The sequence below is a fragment of the Struthio camelus genome, chromosome 3, assembly GCF_040807025.1.
Source record: "Struthio camelus isolate bStrCam1 chromosome 3, bStrCam1.hap1, whole genome shotgun sequence".
In the NCBI taxonomy this organism is placed as follows: domain Eukaryota; kingdom Metazoa; phylum Chordata; class Aves; order Struthioniformes; family Struthionidae; genus Struthio; species Struthio camelus.
In genome coordinates this window covers 123591556-123610311 of record NC_090944.1, presented here as the reverse complement: position 1 = coordinate 123610311, position 18756 = coordinate 123591556, and the positions used below count along the sequence as shown (strand labels likewise).

The 18756-nt window shown below is 42.4% G+C and overlaps 1 protein-coding gene across 3 annotated transcripts in view; it reads left to right on the top strand.

The window, feature by feature from the left end:
- Nucleotides 1–18756, top strand: part of ALK (ALK receptor tyrosine kinase) — a 328503-nt gene that overhangs the window by 285329 nt on the left and 24418 nt on the right. The window contains exons 12-20 of one of the 3 annotated variants that reach the window (XM_068940074.1): nucleotides 1968–2130; nucleotides 6518–6668; nucleotides 9222–9353; nucleotides 10320–10464; nucleotides 11322–11504; nucleotides 13034–13132; nucleotides 14183–14335; nucleotides 15609–15707; nucleotides 17602–17788. In XM_068940074.1, coding sequence (XP_068796175.1) covers nucleotides 1968–2130; nucleotides 6518–6668; nucleotides 9222–9353; nucleotides 10320–10464; nucleotides 11322–11504; nucleotides 13034–13132; nucleotides 14183–14335; nucleotides 15609–15707; nucleotides 17602–17788 — 1312 coding nt within the window. The remainder of the gene's footprint in view (nucleotides 1–1967; nucleotides 2131–6517; nucleotides 6669–9221; nucleotides 9354–10319; nucleotides 10465–11321; nucleotides 11505–13033; nucleotides 13133–14182; nucleotides 14336–15608; nucleotides 15708–17601; nucleotides 17789–18756) is intronic. The other 2 variants (XM_068940075.1, XM_009690143.2) reach the window with 2 other exon arrangements.

The following is an 18756-nucleotide window of genomic DNA, read 5'->3' as shown; positions in this document are numbered from 1 at the left end:
TCAGTGCAGCTGGCTTAGCCCACTGGGATACTGCAGCGTTAAATCGCTGTGATAGCTGGCAGAATGAGTCTCTCATCTTCCATTTTGTGTGGGGTTTTGCTTTGGTTTGAGGGTTTTTTTTTTTTTTGCAAGAAAAATAATAAACATAGTAACTTCTGGTGCAAGACTCTCAGTATTTATAGGATCAGAGCTGCTGAAGCCTTGTGCAGAAGCTCTAACCAGCACTTTGCATAGGAACCTCTAGCCACTACTTGCTTTCTTAGGTGCTTTTACCGGTTGCTTGGGGGATTGTTTTGTTTTTCCATGGGAGGCAGAGGAGGAGAGGGAACTCTTCGATTTGCTGTCTAATAATTTTAAGACTTCATACTGCTACCAATTGCTGAAGAATTTGAAAAATAAGTAAAATAAGTATGTAAGCTTACATAAAAAGTAAGTAACAATAGCAAAATCCCTAGCAGTCCCTTGTAGGGGAGTTTTGAGGAGGAGTGGTATAGATTTTGGAATAAGAAGGAAGAGCTTACTCTCTCAGCACTACTTAGATTGGGAAGCTTTCATAGAGCAGAAGGTTTTGCATTATTCTTGGAAAAGATTTTAATATGAAGGTTTTTTCAGGAATACTAGCCACTTCATTTCATAAAGTCCTGCCAAATTATGTGATCCATTTCATGCATTGAACTGTTTTACAGCAATGAATTTAGCTCAACTTCAGAATTAGTTTGTGAAAAGGTAGTTGAGACCCTTTGCCTGGCTAAACTAGTAGCTTCCTTGTATTTCTGGTTGGCAAAGCCCTCCAGTAACATTGGGGGTAGAACTGCTCGCCTCTCACATTGCAAGCACAATTTGACCATCTTTTCTAGGCCAGATCTGCTTAGACAATCACTCAAAAAAGCAGTTTAAGCTAACGCTTTCACTGTCTAAGCTAATTAGTGCTATCACTGCTGGAGTCTGCATACGCTGTATTGCATTAGTGGGAGTGGAGGAAAAAATACTGCCTTTGACAAAGCCATAAGGAGGACTGGCTGGCCCAACATTGTTTGTAGAAATAATGCTCTTTACATGTGTTTCAAATCATCTCTATTTAATGGCAATGGCAACTAAGAGAATTGAAATATTTTCTATTTTCCTATGAAATATTTTCTAATATGCTAGCAAATATATTAGGCTGAATTTTACACGAGCATTGTGGTCTTAGTGGCCCTGATAGTGAATCTTTGTGGAAAAGGATGACATTTCAGCTTCGTGTATTCAAATTGCCTCCTGTGTAGGTTTGTGAGGCACAAATCAGTAAAGCCTTGTTGTAGAAATCTACAACAGGCCTAATACTTCCAGTTGATGAAAGTGACTGCAGTAGAGATGTGAAGAGTTACACCCACAGATCTGGCCTAGAACATGTAGGGCTGAATGCTTTCATACGGGCCTCAGTTATCTCGGGTGTCTTGCCTTCTCTTCTAGGTAAATTATTTGGAATGTTCACATTCAAAATTCAAAAGGTAATCAGTTTATTATTACAACCTAATCACTGTTATATATACAGGTGTTTATCTAATTAACAGCTACTTTTGCATGTGAAATAGATTCAATAATCAAATGTCTGTAGAAGCCGAAAGGGCTAAAATGCCCCATTCTTGAGGTTATGAGAGCTCGCTTTAGCAGCCCAGAGCCTGAGACTGGGTGTTTTGCATTTTACTTCTGCCCTACTCTGTGATCTTTACTTTTGTGAGCCTTAGAAAAAGTAGAGCCGTGTTCATAGTTGTGATGTTTTTGAGGAGCTGTAGATGAAAAACTGTCATATACTGAGATGCGCAGGGCTATGAGTCTTTGGAAAGAATTCTGTCTTTATTTCGGTCAAAACCTCAGGTGTCAGGTTCTTCTTTTGGTTCCAGTAACAAGAGAGACTGAATAAAGAGCAGAATAGTTATTTGATCCTTGGGTATTCAGAGCATGCTTTGTATATGTCCTCATTTCAGATCACTGGTTATTCACAACATGTGGTGCCAGCGGACCCTATGGGCCCACACAGAGCCAATGCAACGATGCCTACAGGAACTTCAACCTCAGTGTAATCGTAGGCACTGAGGGGATTCTCCAAGGCATTCAGATCTGGAGAGTACCAGCAACCAACACTTACAGGTAGGGGAACTGCCTCTTATTCTCATGATATATTTTTGGCTTTGAAACTTCTCCCGACTACATATGCGTACTAGCTATATATGAAGTATTAGAAAGTATTATTCAGAAAATTGGCCAGACCTACATGGATTTTACTTCTCCCTGATACTGTGATTTCCAGCCTTTCCAGTCTCAGATTTGTTGTCTAGCAGATGCAGCAGCAATCCTGCTTCAAAAAGTAGGTTAGAAATCTGTTATGCAAGTTTTTGTAACTGCTCAACACTTATGTTTTTGGACTTTTATGTTAAACAGCACTTAATTTTTTGGTGAAACAGGGAAGGAAAGAAAGAGAAACAAAAAATTTGAGGCAGAGAAATCTTCAGCCTAAACGGCTGCAGTTTGAGAAGGCTTTATAAGCAACTGAAAACTGAATGTTCTGACCTCCCCAGGCCAAGGGATGTGCATATATCCTCTATCCCTTCAGCTGAACTCCAGGATCAGAATGGGTTTTCCCCGCTGTCTACCTGGTACAGGAGGTACAATCATATGCCAGTATTTCATGAGGGATAGCTTGCAAACCTAGCTCACCACTGTAAAAGTGATTTTGGAAGCCAGCCACCTAAAGGTTAGGCTTTGTGATACTGGAGGTTATCATGCTTAAATCCCGCTATGCAGTTATCCTCGAAGGGAGATGATCAGATACGATTCAAGGTTGTTTGATCAGATTTTTACCAATCATTTTTTCTTGTTGCTCTTGCTGGAGAAAGAATTACAATCGAAATTTAGTTCACTGTATCAGAGCAGTAACATCAAACCATTACATGCATCAGTTTGTAAGCAAAACTATCTGCTGAAATCAATGTGACCCTCTAGTGGTTTTCTATGCAGCATTCCCTACTGAAACCAGTAATAGTACGATGGACTTTTAAGCAGAACTGAAGACTTTGGACAAATTCCAGTTAAAACTTACGGGCGCCTTCTGATTTCTTCTTTTTTTCTTTTTGTTGGAAGAGAATAGTAATATTGGGGGGTCAATGTCAGTCTCGAATGGCAAGTCTGCTGCAAAGCAGTTTTGAGAAACTGTCTAGGCTAGGCGCAAGCTCTGCCGGAGTGCCTCTTACCACAAGGATTGATGGTAATGAAAAAAGCGCTAATGATATTTTACTCAGCTATCAAAAAATGACTTGCCTGAGGTAAATAGAATTTTCCAAGACTGGCATTCAGTAAATATGGATATAAAGTATAGCCCGGAAGAGTAGAGGCAATGAACTTACAGCGTTGTCATTTCTTTAAGGTCGCAGCCAAGAAAGAGTCAAAATTCCAGCGCATCTCTGGGCTAATTTTTGCTGCACAATACAAGCCATGGGTGAAATGAGACTCCTGCGGGGAGGACCTGCCTATTTAAGTTCTATAAACCACCTAACTGACTTTTAGGTTCTATATAGATAATAAATGGCTACTGTCACTGGTAACCTATATATAACGGGATGACATTCTCTCCTGCACCTCTTAAGGCTATAGTGCAGATTTACAGCCTGAGGAAAGGGGAGGCTATTGTGGGCTTAAATTAACTTGACATCTTCCTGATTCTGGACTGCTGAAGGGACAGGAGAGTCTCCCCTAGGAAAATGTCAAGTTGCAATGGCAGTTTCCAGAGTCTGGACCCGCTGTCTGTGTTCAGTTCTCTGCTGCAGGCCTACTGAACTGAGAATCCTGGAAGGCAGTCTGATAGCCATCTCCCATATACCTGACCCAGAGATAAAACCCTCCAGCTGGTGACGGGGCTCTTCAGAAGGCTGTTGGTATGCCACATCAGGGTGTTTCACACTGTGTAAAGTACAGGAGGTGTTACGTTCCTCATATTTACAAAAGAAGGATATGGATTGTTTGAACATAAGGTAGAATATGCTTTAATGAAACACAAAGAGGGGAAGCATAGCTGTTCACAAAACTCTGCTAGCAGAAGCTAAGCACACTCAGAAAACCCCACCATCTATGGAGGTCTGAGTAAGCTGCCTCTCTTTGAAGACTGCTTCATTTCAAGACTGGTGTCCTACATGCACCACTGCTGATAGGTACAAAAGCAGCTGGTTTGCTCCCATGGGACTGCACATAGTATATAACGATATATATACTGTACTATACAATATCAAAGCACAGGTTTTTTTCAGGTTTCCTTCTAAGTTTCCATATCTACGGCTCTGATCAAGTATGGGAGAAGGGAGCAAGTTACGCTTGCTACCATCCATTACCAAAGTTCTTTCCATTTCTGAAACAAGACCCATTGGTCTGTTTTGCTACTTGCCCCATCTGAGGTCACTTTCACTGTCGTCTCTTATCTCTGGTCCCTTCTTGGTAAGGTAGAACAAAAGCACAAGAAAGTAGAACACAAGATGTTCTTGGGCGGCCAGCTTTGGCGCTGCATTTTCTCGTTCTCTCAGAACTATCTCCAGTGTTTCCTGTAACCTGTCCACATAGAGATGGATTTTTTTTCCCCAGCCCTGCTTTGCATAGCCAGTGCCCTTTGCTCATCTTGATCCTTCCTGAAGACAACAGTTTTCTTTTTCAGTTCCGACAAATACCACAGTAAAAGAAAAGGGAGAAGACAATGTAAGGCAATCTGTGTTCTGGTTATCTCTGCTCACGGTGCTCTGAATCTTCTCTCCTGTAAAAGAAAGGTATGCTTAAAGAGAATGATCGTTGTTATAACTTGAAGACAAGATAACTTGTCTGTTTAAAAATTGAACACCTACTTCGAACAGAGAACGTCTACCCTTTTTTATTTATCTGCAGTGTTTGAATGAGGCAGAAATGGGTTCTCTTGAACTTCCCGACATCATCGCTTGTACGCAAAATCTGTTCATACACAGAAAAATATGGTCCCTAATTGCCACCGATTAGCCTTGCCAGCTTGCTGTGCGTGATAGTGCACCCCATTAGCCATTACAAAATTCTGCAGCAAATCAACTCAGTGTCTTCAGATTCACACAGCATCTGTTCAGAGGAGCCCAGTGCTGTGTCCATCACTTTGTCTGCTGGCACCAGTGCAGCCTTACTGAGGAATGATTGCTTTGGTCATCAAGAATGGCATGAACATAATCCTGTCACATTGCAAGCACCTAGTCTGCTTTATGAGGCTCTGGATGCCCCATAGTTTCTTCGACATCCTAAGTGCTCTGTGCTTACTGCCTTGGAGTGGTATCACAAGTTGAGATCTTCACATTAATTGTTAAAGCAAGAAGTTGGGGTGAAAGAAAGCTGGCTGTCCCGTGGAGGGTTGCCATCCCGACCTGTTCAGGGCATTCATGCACCGTGGGCACTGCTGGTTTGTTCTGCTTGTAGCCTGTTTGCATGCAGGGCTGTGCTGGGCAGAGTACCAACCATGTGCCAGAGGAAAGAAGAGATTTAAAGAGGAGCACATTTAATGTAACCAGTAGGAAGCTGGGAGGAAGTTTTGATTCTCAGCCCTGCAGTCACTGCTCACACACTCTAGGTCGAATTTTGCTCTCATGGAAATCACTGTCAAACTATCAAAGTCAGTGGAGAATCACCTGGTTACTTCAAGTTTACAATGAGTCTGCTGTACCCCTATTCAGTTGTCAGTAAAGTCAGGTGACTGTGTATTTTTCTTGGAGTAGAGACGTGCATTTTACCATGATCTTTGTGAAGTGCTTTGAAATTCTTGGATGAAAACTACTTCAAATATGTAAATTGTTCATGTGTCTAGAAAGAGAGAGGGAGAACCTGAGCAACATAGTGGCACAGTCAAATCTGCGGGTACATCAGCAGCAGTAAGGACCTCTGAACCTTGACTGCTTGAAGTAAAAATCACAGTGCCTTAACTGAGACTGCAGCAGCCTTGGCAACCTGTGTAAGCAACCTAGCTGGAGCCTGTGATGCTTATGCTGAGTTAGGCCAGAAAACCAGAGAGCTTTTGCCTTCTTTATTTACTGCAGATAGTGTTGTGTCCATCTACTCTTCTGTATTCCTCTGGTCCTGGGAACAGGAGAGCTTTTTCCCATCTGGTCCACACTACCAGGACCAGTTATGTTGTCTGCTTTCTCAAATCTCCTCCTGTCAGTCTCTTGCATAAAGTTATCTTTAGCCATATGTGCTGTACTCATCGGTTCTGCTTCCGTTCTATTTTTTGCTGCAAAGCTCTCAAGGGTATGCCTTCCGGGAAACAAGAGGTGTTTGGTATATTAAAGTTTGAAACTCCAGGGCCTTGCTCACTGGCTCAGCAAGTGTTTGCCCAAGAGTTGTATTTAGAGTGTAAGGTGTTTGGGGCAAGGCCCTGTGACACTGTGTTCAGGTGTTCAGAGCACGCCATGCTCAGAAGTCGTTTGTACTACATTCCACCTGCCTGCGACAAATCTAGTGCAAAGTTTTTGTTTTCTTTTTCCTGCAGCATCTCAGGCTATGGAGCTGCTGGTGGAAAAGGAGGGAAGAACACCATGGTGCGGTCCCATGGCGTGTCTGTATTGGGAATTTTTGACCTCCAGAAGGATGATACTTTGTATATCTTGGTGGGACAGCAAGGCGAAGATGCTTGTCCTAGTGTAAGTGATTGCCCTTTCTGTTTTGCCTTAATCTGTTCTACAAATTTGTAAAGGTTTTTTTGTTTGTTTGCAGAAAAACACATTACCTTTGAGGATTAGATAGTTCTGAGGACTGAGGTCCTTGAGGATTATATGGTTTTAGATTATATGGTTCAAGGGGTAGCTTTTCTTTTGCTGATGGGGCATGAATGTCAAAAGATGAAATACCATGTAACTATGCTTGCTTTCTCTTTCGAGGTTCAGGCCCCATTAGTAATAAACTAGAGGCATCTGATTGGTCTGCATATCTCAAAGCATCTGTGTGGGTTTTGGGAGAGGAAAGACAACCTGCTTCCTCTCTTTTGGAAACCAGGCTTCAAGGCTGACTTCACAAGGCTTCGTCTTTTCTCTGGTCTTGAGCCCAGCCCTTCCAATTATCATAATACCTTGCAGCTCTGGAGAGACCCGCCTCAAAGGGCCTGTTTGGTTATGCTCTGTATGTGAATAGGAGAGAGAAATGAATTACTGCTGGGTCAGTCTGATTTTTGTGTTACTGACTATGCATTGCAGTGAATGACTTGAGAGAGAGGTGCAACTTCTGCCGTTTGCAGGCACAACAATATGTTTATCTTTTAGTGTTCATTTCCTTGGAGGATAAAGGAATAGGAGATTCCTATGGAAGAAACTAAGCATTATCTGATGAAACTTCACCTACAGGTTTGAGCTGGGCCTTTAGATGCTGTTCCATTTCTGAACTATTACATGGCTGGCATCCAAGACAGGAAGTCTAAGCTGTCTTTTACAACAGAGAAAGGTTGAAGGATGTAGGAAAGAGGGGTTCTCAGGGCTGGGTGCTCAAGTAAATAATGTCAAATTGGAATAATACACGTCTGCAAACAAACCATTAATGTGAAGCCTCTTAGAAATGAGAAATGTGCTAGCTCAAACTTCCATCTAGCGTCTATAACTGGGACATTCAAGCTCAATATAATATATGGACTCATTAAATTGCAGGCCACTGTAATCGTAGTGAGAATTTATTGAGTGCTAATGTAATTCTTTCATTGAGGCAAAGAGATTGCATTGACTTGTAGAAGGGACTTTTACTAGATTGGATTGTAATCAGTTATGCCTTTGCCATGACAGATTTTTTTTTTTTTTTAATTCAATTGTAATCTAGTGGCTCCTCTGGGTCATTGACTTTGTCATTTTATTAATCATCCCTACCCAACTCCAGATCAATTAAGGATTGGGAAGACTGGGGGAAAGGAGGATTGTTTAGTTCCATAGACACATACACGCACACAAAATGGATGCCAGTGGTTCTCTGGCACGTCCTAGGACACGTTTTATGGTCAACAGAACATTTTGTAACTTGAGGAGGATGTTCTTCCTCTTCCAAAAGAGGACCCACATGTAAAAGTAGAAAGAAAGAGAAGGAGAGTTCTACTATAGCAGATATTATTTATACATTTTTCCATTTAAGTCTCATTAACTTAGTGAGTGCAGTGTACATAACAAGGTGGTGTTAATCAGGTGAAACTTACAAAGCAAAATGAACCGGAAGCAGAGCTTGCAACTTAAAAATACCCACAGCAGAGTCCTGCTTGTCACGCACTTAAATACCCTTAATTTAACATTAGAGCAGCAATTAGCTTTCTTAGGTCATAGTCTGAAAGTACTTTGAAATGATGGTTTAATGTTGTGTTTGAAAGCAGTTGGTGAATTCAGTGGTCTGCGTAATACAGAAGATTCATTACATGTGTTGCTAATTGGCGGAGGGGAAAAATTACTGACTAGGAAATGTGGAGGCTTTCTAGTCAGGTATTTTCTCTAACCTCGTGTCAACCCTGCAGTCAAAGGTGGGACTGCCGCTATTGTGGTAGGCTTTGAACCAGCTAGCTCTGGTAATTACAGTAAAATTGCTGCTGCAGCACACGCTTCACATAAACAGTAAAAGTTGCTTGGAAGGCTAGATAAATACTTAGGTGGCTAAGCTATGCTGAGCTCATTGGTACTGTAAATACTATGACTACCTAGGTTAAAGCTAGATCTGGTACATCTACATGAGCCACAGGTCTTCGCTCTGGCCAGAATTGTGTTGGCTGCCTGGCCCCAGGTGGTGGGACATTGGAAGAGAAGAAACCTGGGTTCTCTCCCTGGCTCTGCAATTTGACTGCTGAGAAATATGGGGCAAATCATGTCATCTCTGAGTTTCTCCCTTCTCCCACTTGTGAAATGCAGATGGTTAATGCTAGCAAACGCTTGCCATAATTTTTGCTGTCCTGTGTGTAAAAAGCTTGTGGAGCTCTTTTACATGGTAATAGGTGGCAGCAGCAGCGAACTCACTTGACAATTGTTCCATTAAAATGGCAAAAAATTCTTCTGACCAGGACTGGAGCAAAAAGTGAGATTTTTATGGAAGAGTGTTCGCTTGCTTCTGTTCATGTAGTTTCGTTGGAGGCCAATGGGTTGGACCAGTGGTTTGGCAGGGTGAAGGGACCATGAGGCCTTTGTGTATCAAAGGACATAGAGATTTCTTATCAGAATTCGGTTCTGCTCTTCTGTTTGCAGACTAATGACGTTATACAGAAAGTCTGCATTGGAGAGAACAACGTGATTGAAGAAGAGATGCGTGTGAACAGAAGTGTTAATGAATGGGCAGGAGGAGGTGGAGGTGGGGGAGGCGCAACGTACATATTTAAGGTATGGAAACATAGTCCCTGGGCACCTTCATCACGAACACATCCTGCTGTTTGCTTCCAGCATCACAGCCTGAAATGCTTGAGAGCCCTTTAGCTGGGTCTGGGGAAGGGGCAACAAAGTGAGATCCGGGTCTGTTTCATTTCCAGTTGATCGCTGTAGTGAGCTCAGATGGCTCCTCCCACCTTTTAGAACTGCTGCTACATGGATGTCTGTATTTACTTTCGTGGCTTGGGATTTCCTTTGCAAACATAATGATTTGAATCATAATGATTTTTTTTAATACAAGTGGAGATGCTGAAGGATAATCCTACAGCGAAGGGCTAATTCCACAGGACTTTCTTCCAGGATAACATTGCAGAACATAAGACCCCAGCTACAGGATTTGGTTTATGCAATGTAACAACATAAGAAAAGTTGAGGATAGTTATACGTTTTGTTCTCGGGGCAACCCTGTACCCAGAGGCCACGGATCTTCACTGTAGGTCCCTGTCCTGTACCGGCTGAGTCAGTAGTCATTCTGAACACCAATTTCAGGTGTTAATAATATCTTTAGATCAGCCAGCTTCTACATAATTCTGCCTAATTCTGCATGCTCAGTTTCCAGTGTAGCAATTCTTTACCAGTGGAGATACTATATGGTACTAGATAGAGCAGTGTCCCTTAGAGCTGTTTCGTTTGATGAAATTCATCAGATGATAAAATTATAAGCTTTATAAGAGCCATCAGCACTGTAGGAGCAATTCAGAAAACTGCTGATGCCACTGTTCTTTGTTACTGACTTGGTAGGGCTAGTGCTATTCATTAATCTTTCGGATGTGGATGCGTAAATAATGCAACGGTAATTTGTGCTGCTCAGCAGTCCTGGATGCCTGCTTAGTGCAACATGCAGTAACTAGTGTGTGGTTGAACTTCCATTTGCACGTCTGACTCGGCCTAAACACTGCTTTTACTTCTGAACTTGTTAAGATGGAGAATGGAGAACCAGTCCCCTTGATCATAGCGGCAGGAGGTGGTGGCAGGGCCTACAGGGCCAAAACAGACACATTTCATCCAGAAAGGCTGGAGAATGATTCCTCTATTCCAGGGCTGAATGGAAATTCAGGAGCTGCAGGTAAGGAGAGCTATTTCTTTTCAAGAAAAACTTTGTGAATATGTGGTACTCCCTCATACAGTGGAGGTGAAACCCATGAGTATACAGTTCCAGGAGAACATGGATTTATAACACAGATGCTAATGTAGGATATATTCGCGGTGCAGGATAATTGGCTTAAATGAGGGTATCAGAGATGGTGTAGCCACAGGAATGCAACATTCTCCCAAAATAATACAGTACCTCTGACATACAAAGCGGTTTGGCATGGGAATATGCTATGCTGATGAGGCCATCCTGCTCCCTGCACTGTTCTGTGCTGTGTAGACACACTCAGAGTTTCCCTGGCTTATGCAGAAAGAGCATAACTGCCCCCTGGCTAGCAGTCTCTCTGAAGAGACCTTGCACTGAACAACCGGCAAAGCTGAAACTGTGTCACTGGTGAGTACATTGTATTTAGAGCAGGGCTGGGATATGTTTTAACAGCCTTCCACTAAAATTGCTTTTGTTTCACATTAGAACTGGCATGTGGATTTTCAAAAGTATTTTTTGCAAAAAGAGAAGGGGAAGGCTCGGTAGGCCAAAACGAGGTGGTCTGGGAGTAGAGAGGTGTATCATTTTACATATTCTGAAGAAAACACTTTTCATACCACTTGTTTAGTGAGTGAAAACAGGTACTGATAACTGTTGTGTTCAAAAGCCATACGGAAAGGTCACTGTAACGCTGTGAAGCAAGCTCATATCCTCTTCTAACCAAGGAATGAGAGTCTTACTTTCAGCTGAGGTGCTTTGAGTGACTGTCCATTCTGCAGATCTCTACGTTGCTTTTTACATTAAAATAACCCATGCCTGGGCCTTTTCTCTTCTCTTAACTGCAGGTGGTGGAGGTGGCTGGAATGATAACACTTCCTTCCTGTGGTCAGGAAAATCCTTGCTGGAAGGTGCTACGGGAGGAAGATCCTGCCCCCAGGCCATGAAGAAGTGGGGGTGGGAGACAAGAGGGGGTTTCGGAGGGGGTGGAGGGGGGTGCTCCTCAGGTGGAGGAGGCGGAGGATATATAGGTAAAGTGGCTTCATGTTCAAGGTGTCCCTTCCCCTCCTTTAGTGCTAATGGTCAGCAAAAGGCTGATAGATAATTCTCCTGTAGTTAGCATATTTGACTGTTATGTAATAGTATGTCTGTGTGTTGCCTTTTTAGCACTAGATGAACGTATGATATTTAGTCTTTGAGCAAATAGCCAGATGTCAGTCCTTCAGCTGTAATCCTGGCTTTGCACTCTGAAAAATGTGCCATCAAGATCCTGCTGTGATTCTCGAGCCTCCATTTCTGGTTTATAGTGCTGAAGAAATAGGCTATGTGCTCCTATTACCAGCACCTGTATTTTGAGTGCTTTGGTGCTATAGACTGGCAGCCAGGCCTTATGCCAGGGGAAGGACATAGCTTCCTCTACACTGCCCTGCTCTGGGTAGGCCTCCGTCCTACGCAGATGGCCTATAAGGGTAGAGTGGCTCCACTGTACTTTGGTTCCTGTGCTCAAGCTGCCAGTCAAGACCCCTCTTAATGATAACAGTGGTGTTGACTTCAGTCAACAAGGAACTAATTTCCTGTGCAGCAGGTCTCAGGATAGCTGTCAGATGGCATTATATTGATTACTCCTGGTGTAGGCCAGATTCAAGATCTTGGGGCTCTGCTAACCTGTAATCTCCTGAGCCACATAAATTCTTCAGCCATCTGCACTGTGGTGGACTTTTTAACCCCTGGTCCTCCACAGCTTAATTCAAGTCCATGACTGGCTTGAATTCCTGAGAGAAGTAATGAGTGTAAATGGTTAAGTGCATGTTTTGTACCAGTTTTACTGTGTAATGGCTTTTTTTTTCCAACAGAATACCTCACATGACATCATTTTGATTTGCACTGAGTGTTTTCCCCCTTGTTGAAGATGGTTAAAGTGGAAATACCATTTTGGGGTGGGGTGGGGGATCTTTGCATGCTTGTAATACAAAATACGTGCTCTGTGCTTCTGGTATCTTCGATGTATTGTCCATACTGTGTTTTTGCTATACTCTGTATGCCCAAGCACAAGCGGACAACTCGTATGTGAATTCCTTCAGTCCCCAGTCCTGCTGGACTACCCTGCTTTCAGGGTGCAAAGGAGAGGAAGGAGATCAGATTACTCGCTCCCTCTGCTGACACAGTACATACCTTGATTAGCAGGTGTACTGAACTGGCCCTCGAGTGCCAGAGTCCAGTCTCTTCCCCATTAATGATGAGAAGGGCTGATACATTTTCACAGCATCCAAATGGTTAAAAGTGATGTCTGTACCTTAGTTTGCAACAGTCTGCCTGTAACTGAGCTGAAAATTGATTAAGTTAAAGGTTGCTGCTATTTAATTGAAGTTCTAGAAGTGAAATGCACGTGGTTCATACCACAACTCACTAAGTATTCTTAGTATGTAAATACTTTGATTTATTTTCTTTTCTCATTTGGATGCTTCTCTAAACATATTGAGGTCATGCATGTTGCAATGCTTGTCTGTATTTTAGTGCTAATGAGCCTCAGTCTGTTAAGGTAACTTCTGATTTGATGTAGGTGGCAATGCTGCAGTGGACAATGACCCAGAGATGGATGGGGAGGATGGTGTGTCCTTTATTAATCCAATTGGTACTTTATACACTCCAGCACTTAAAGGTATTCATGTTGGTCAGAAGTCTCTTCTAGTGAGTTTCTTTCCTGTTAGAAATAGTTTGCATCTGTAAGACGCTTTGAGGGCCTTTGGATACAACTTAGTGTCATTATGAACATGAAAAGGGAGAAAGATTGCTTAACAAAGTCCAGTGGAGATTAAACAGAAGTAACTGGAAGAAAGCAGATAAAGAGAAGATCAAGGCTGTTAAGAGATACTTCCCTGCAATAAGATCTACCTGCCTGCAGAATAATTTTCCCAAAGGAAGTGGTAATAGAACTTCATAGTTCAGGTAATTTAAAAAGGAGACAAAGCGGCTAACTGTTCACTAACAGGCACGTTCCTCAGAGCATCCCCCAGCAAAGCATTGATGTTGGACCACAGAATTCCTAGAGAAAACTGTGCAGCACTGCCCAGCAGTGTGAGGGGCTGATAAATACTGCCACTGCAGCCTTCCTAAGGCCTGGGTTTGCCTGGAAGTCAGTGTTTCAGATATGGTTTCCCTGTGTTCAAAATTATGAAAATATCTGTTTGCTCAAAAGAAATATTTGCCTTAGAACAGCTAGAAGTGTCTTCAGATACAGGCTGACTCTGGCCTAATAGTTTCAGCCAAAACAAAAGAAAGTTTTGAAAGCATTGCGCTGTTTGATCTCAGGGGGAGCATTTCGCATAAAAGTCGGGAAAGAGAAAGGGTAAGCCCCACAGACCACTGTAAGGCTCAGCAGCAGCCCCCTTGCTAATCTGGTGGAACTCACTGCTAAAAGAGAGCCAGTGCAACTCGGCTGCAGTGGGGCTAACTTAGCTGGATATTGTTTTGTACGTGAAAACTGCCAGTTAAGACTTTCACCTAGTGTTCCCTCGCTAAGTGCTCAGGCACAGTCAGAAGAGGGCAGGAGTCATGGAAAGTGGAGAAAGAGCAGTTTCTCTCAAATTGGGCCCATCCTGCCAGATCTAGCAACCAAGACTGTCATGCTCCCTGTTTCTGTCAGTGCTTGGGGGAAAGATATGAGTGGTCTTCACAATAACTAACTCAGCTTCTTTCATCCACTCCCTAGTGACAGAGGGGCACGGAGAAGTGGAAATTAGGCTGCACCTGAACTGCAGTCACTGTGAGATGGACGAGTGCCGTGTTGATCTTGAGACTCAAAAAGTCATTTGCTTTTGTGAGCCAGGCACAGACTTGGCTGAGGATGGTGTGTCTTGCATAGGTAAGTAGGTGTGGGGTAGGCTGGCAGCAAATGCGGTAGAGAATATGCGTGGTAAAAATCTTTGTTGCTTGGACGGTAAGACACCCTAAAAGTGTTATCTAGTCTGTCTTTTAAAACTGGCTTCTGTTGAATGTTACCTTCAAAAGAAGAGTGTTTTGCTAGAATACAGATACATCAGTGCTGAGGCACGGTGTACAGAGCAGCATCACTGTTTTAGTTTACAGTATGTGTTTGGGATACGGGGCAGCACTGAAGGTGTTGAGTCAGATTTTTATCTTCAAGGGTCAAAGCACAAGAGTGTTTTGTCCAATTGCCCTGATGCTCACGTTCTGCTCTGAAATTACGAAAGTTTGCTTCCTGAAGGAATTTTACAGCTAAACTTAACTTTTCAGGTTAGACTTCTTACAACCAGCAAAAAGTACAAGTTAGAGAGAAAGGAGAAAATAATTCCTGTGACTTCGGACACCTAAGGTGCCTATGCAGAGTCTGTAAGAAATTCTGCATGAGAGATCTCTGGGCAAAACCAAGGAGAATCCCTGTACTTGCCTCTTTTGGTAAACCAAATAAATGCTATGAACTCCATTACAAGGTTTTCTTCATATTCTTGTCCAGCAATTGGAACAAGTGACTCCATGTTTTTGGGATCCTGTTCTCCGCTTTGTCACTGACATGAACAACATTGTTTATATTTTTTACTACTCCCATCTGCAAAATGGATAAAAAGCATGATTACTTTGAGGGGTGAAGTAAACCTTAATAGATGATCTTCGAATGCTCTGCAGTCCCAAAAGGCAGAACGTTCCAAAAGCGAGGATTCAGCTGTGATGTATGTTCTTCTACACTTAGTGTTACCAATTTTTTCTGCCTAAGATTAAATGCATTTAGGACATGATATATTGCAGTCCTCCTTCTGCTTTTATTCTGATTTGGCATTGATAGCAGCGCTCTAGCCCTGGCAATTTAATGTCCTTCCCGCCTCCCCAACCTCATGCACCCAGTTTTTATGGCCTTATTTTCATACTCAGGGAGTACACATGTTAATTCCCTAATAGCAAACCATCTGTTTTAATGGCTTGATCTTAACTGAAGCAAGTGAAACAGTAAGACATTAGAGGTCACGGATCCAGAGAGCTGATCATGTCAGAGGTTGCTCCTACACAATATGAGTGGCAGATGAGTAAATGGAAGGAAAAGCCAAAAAATCTGTCTGCCAAAAGTGGCTGCTGGAAGATCATTTCAAACGTGTAACTCCTTTTTCATGTCTCTGTTACAGCAGAGCCGGTGGTTCATCTCCCTCTCTCCTTGGTCTTGTCTGTAGTGACTTCAGCATTGGTTGCTGCCTTAATTTTGGCTTTTTCAGGAATCATGATAGGTAAGTGCCTCTCAGCACAAGAAGTTTTCATATGATATATGCATCTCAGCCAGGAGATGTTTGGGGAGCCAAAGGATTCAGGCTTTTAGCTGTACTTAATAACCTCCCCCTTTAACTGCTGATTTTGATAATTGTTTCTAATTGCAACGACCAATTTCAGGAGGTTGTCTTTGCAAGAGGAAAGCTGAAAAAGCAAGGATTTTTCAGCTGCTTTTAGTTTAAGCAAATATTTTACGCTTGGTGTTTCAGTACTTGCCAAGGTTAAGTGTAAAGAGAGACCCCAAAAATTAATTGCCTAATTTTTGGTGTAAAGCTGCCAGAACACAACTGCCAATGGTTTTCACAGAAGCTATTGGTAAAAGTAAAAGTACGTAAAGTACTTCATACGTAAAAGTAGGTCTCTCTTTATTTTAGCGTGTCTATATACAACTTTAGCCTCTTAACGTATGCTATTTAAGCTTGAAATTCTCACATAGGTTCCCTTTTTACAAACTGCTCCTTAGTAGGGTGTGGATGTTCTTGGCATCTTCATTTGAAATTCTAAAGGTGTTTTTCACCTTTTCTTATTTTAAACAATTCCTCCCCCGCATTTGGTTGCAAACGGAATAGATTGCAACCAACAAAATGCAGCCAGGGATTCAACCTGCAACTCAGTCACCTTTCTTTGTCCGCACTGCATGTAGCCTTGAGGGAGGTGAGGGGAGGGACCTACCCAGAGCAGCAAATGGTAGCTAGTAAATTAGATTTGCACAGCTGTTTCAGTTTTAAGAATTTCAGGAGTTATCAGTTGCACACATATGGTCCTAGATGTATCATTTCTGGCCTGACAGTGCCTCTTCAAAAATTATTAATTACTTCTCAGGGAGCGGAAGAATAATCCACTTTCCTTCCAACCAGCCTATCATTCCCATCTCAGGAAAGAGCAGAGATTTAAGAAATGAAAGTGAAAGCAATAAGGAGGAAAATGGAGGAGAGAGAGGGTTTTCGGATAGGTCGTTACATCTATCTGCCTTTGCCAGTGCACGTTTACCGCTTAAATTCTTCCCTTGAACAACATCTGCTGGAGTAGACACAATAGCTATTATTGTCACAGTCTGTGGGCTCAGTCCAACTCCCACAGAAATCAACAGTAAGGGTAATATTGATTTAACCTGTTCATGATTGGCATCTTGCTTTGAAAAAAATATAAGCGATATCAATTACGGTCTCAAGGAACATCCACATGATGTCTTCTCTCAAGGTATGATTTCTAATGACATTGCATAAGTATCAGTGAATTCATTTGAAGAATATAAAAGCTAACATAAGGTCATTTCAAATTTAGTCCAATTCTATTGTTTAGAAACAGTTTGTGCTGAGTCAAAATAGAGTTTTGCAAAATGAAATATTTTTATGCACGCTATGTTATTTGGAGGTAAGAGTTTATTTTAACAGGTAATCCATTTTGAACAATGTGATGCGTTGATTCATTTCAGACTCTTAGTTGCTTCTACGCAATTTAGGAAAGCTGCTTATACTGAGCTCCCTCAAGTTTGGTTCTGGATTCATATTTGAAAGCTCAGGTTAAACTAAACTGAACAGAACAAAACAAAAAAAACTCAAAACTTTCGAATCACAGATCTCTGCAGGTGAGATTCATATTACTCTTTACAAGCAGTTTGTGAGCAAGTTCGTGGTTCTTACTGTGATTTGTAAATGAGAAGTTCCTGGATAATTTCAGCTTCCATTTTCTGTGTTTAATTATTTGACTTACAGAAAAATGGCAGTGTCACCAGCTATTTTAATTCATTGGAATTTGATCATGCAGCTAATTCCAGCATGGATATGCTGCACAGTTGCCATCATGTTCCAAAGGCAATCTGTGTCACCAGTTTCCTGTGTTCTCTAAATTTAGTGTATCGTCGGAAACACCAAGAGCTGCAAGCCATGCAGATGGAGTTACAGAGCCCAGAATATAAACTGAGCAAGCTGCGTACCTCCACTATTATGACAGACTACAACCCCAACTACTGCTTTGCAGGAAAAACCACATCCATTAGTGACCTCAAAGAGGTGCCTCGCAAAAACATCTCCCTCATCCGGTAAATTCACCTTTGCCTTCCCCATGCCTCACTCTGTATACTCGCACGTGCTGCCTCTCTTATACAGATGTGGACTCATGTCGCTTGTGCAGGCATACACAAATACTCATGCACTTTGAGACTTACACCCCTTTTCACAAAAGGCTGCAGAGCTGCAGTAGTTAGGTTTGCGTAGAGTGGATTAGACTTTGGTAGAGTCTCCTTAGCCTTTTACAGGTGCAGTGTTGATCTTCTGGGATCATGGGAGGAACAAGACTCATCACCAGCAATTCAGACACATCTCTTGCAGGCAGTGCAAAGAATGGCCCATTTCCAGTATTAACTGATGAAATGCTGGAAAGCCTGAGGCTTGTAGGGGCTCTTTTAAAGGCTTTGATGGGATCTTTGATAAAGAGAATGACAACCATACGTTCAGTGGCAGCAAAAAGCAGTGGGTTTGAGGGTGCCAGACAGTCTTGAAAGGACAGGAATTTAAAGCAAGCAGGAAAGCCATGTTAATGTCTAGATCAGAACTTTTGGAAAGCTGGAAGCAATCTCTAAGAAAGACTTGAAAAATCAAGACTTCATTCCCACCTTGCCCTAGTGCAGGATACAGTGCACTCCACTAATGAATATGACTTTACCCTGATACCATGCAGTCTTATATCAATAGCCAAGAAGTGGTAGCAGGACAGCTTGAGAGATTTGGGAGCTGAAAGAGACATACTAAAAGAGATGACAGTCACAGAAATCCATGCAGTCTGCAATGCATTTTGGCTCTTGTCTCATTCCCCCTCACCTACAGGTCTTGCCAGACTGCATCTGGAAGCTTCCAATGTACTTTGTGCTGCTGCTGCCTTTGTCACTTGGGCTCTGAAAGGATTTTTTAATGTGTGTCAAGCTTTAGAGAGCAGAAGATCCATCTGGGAATTGACAGGGGCAGGGGAGGTGGGCTTCTGGCGACAAGGGTGAGTTATGAGCTGTAGAGA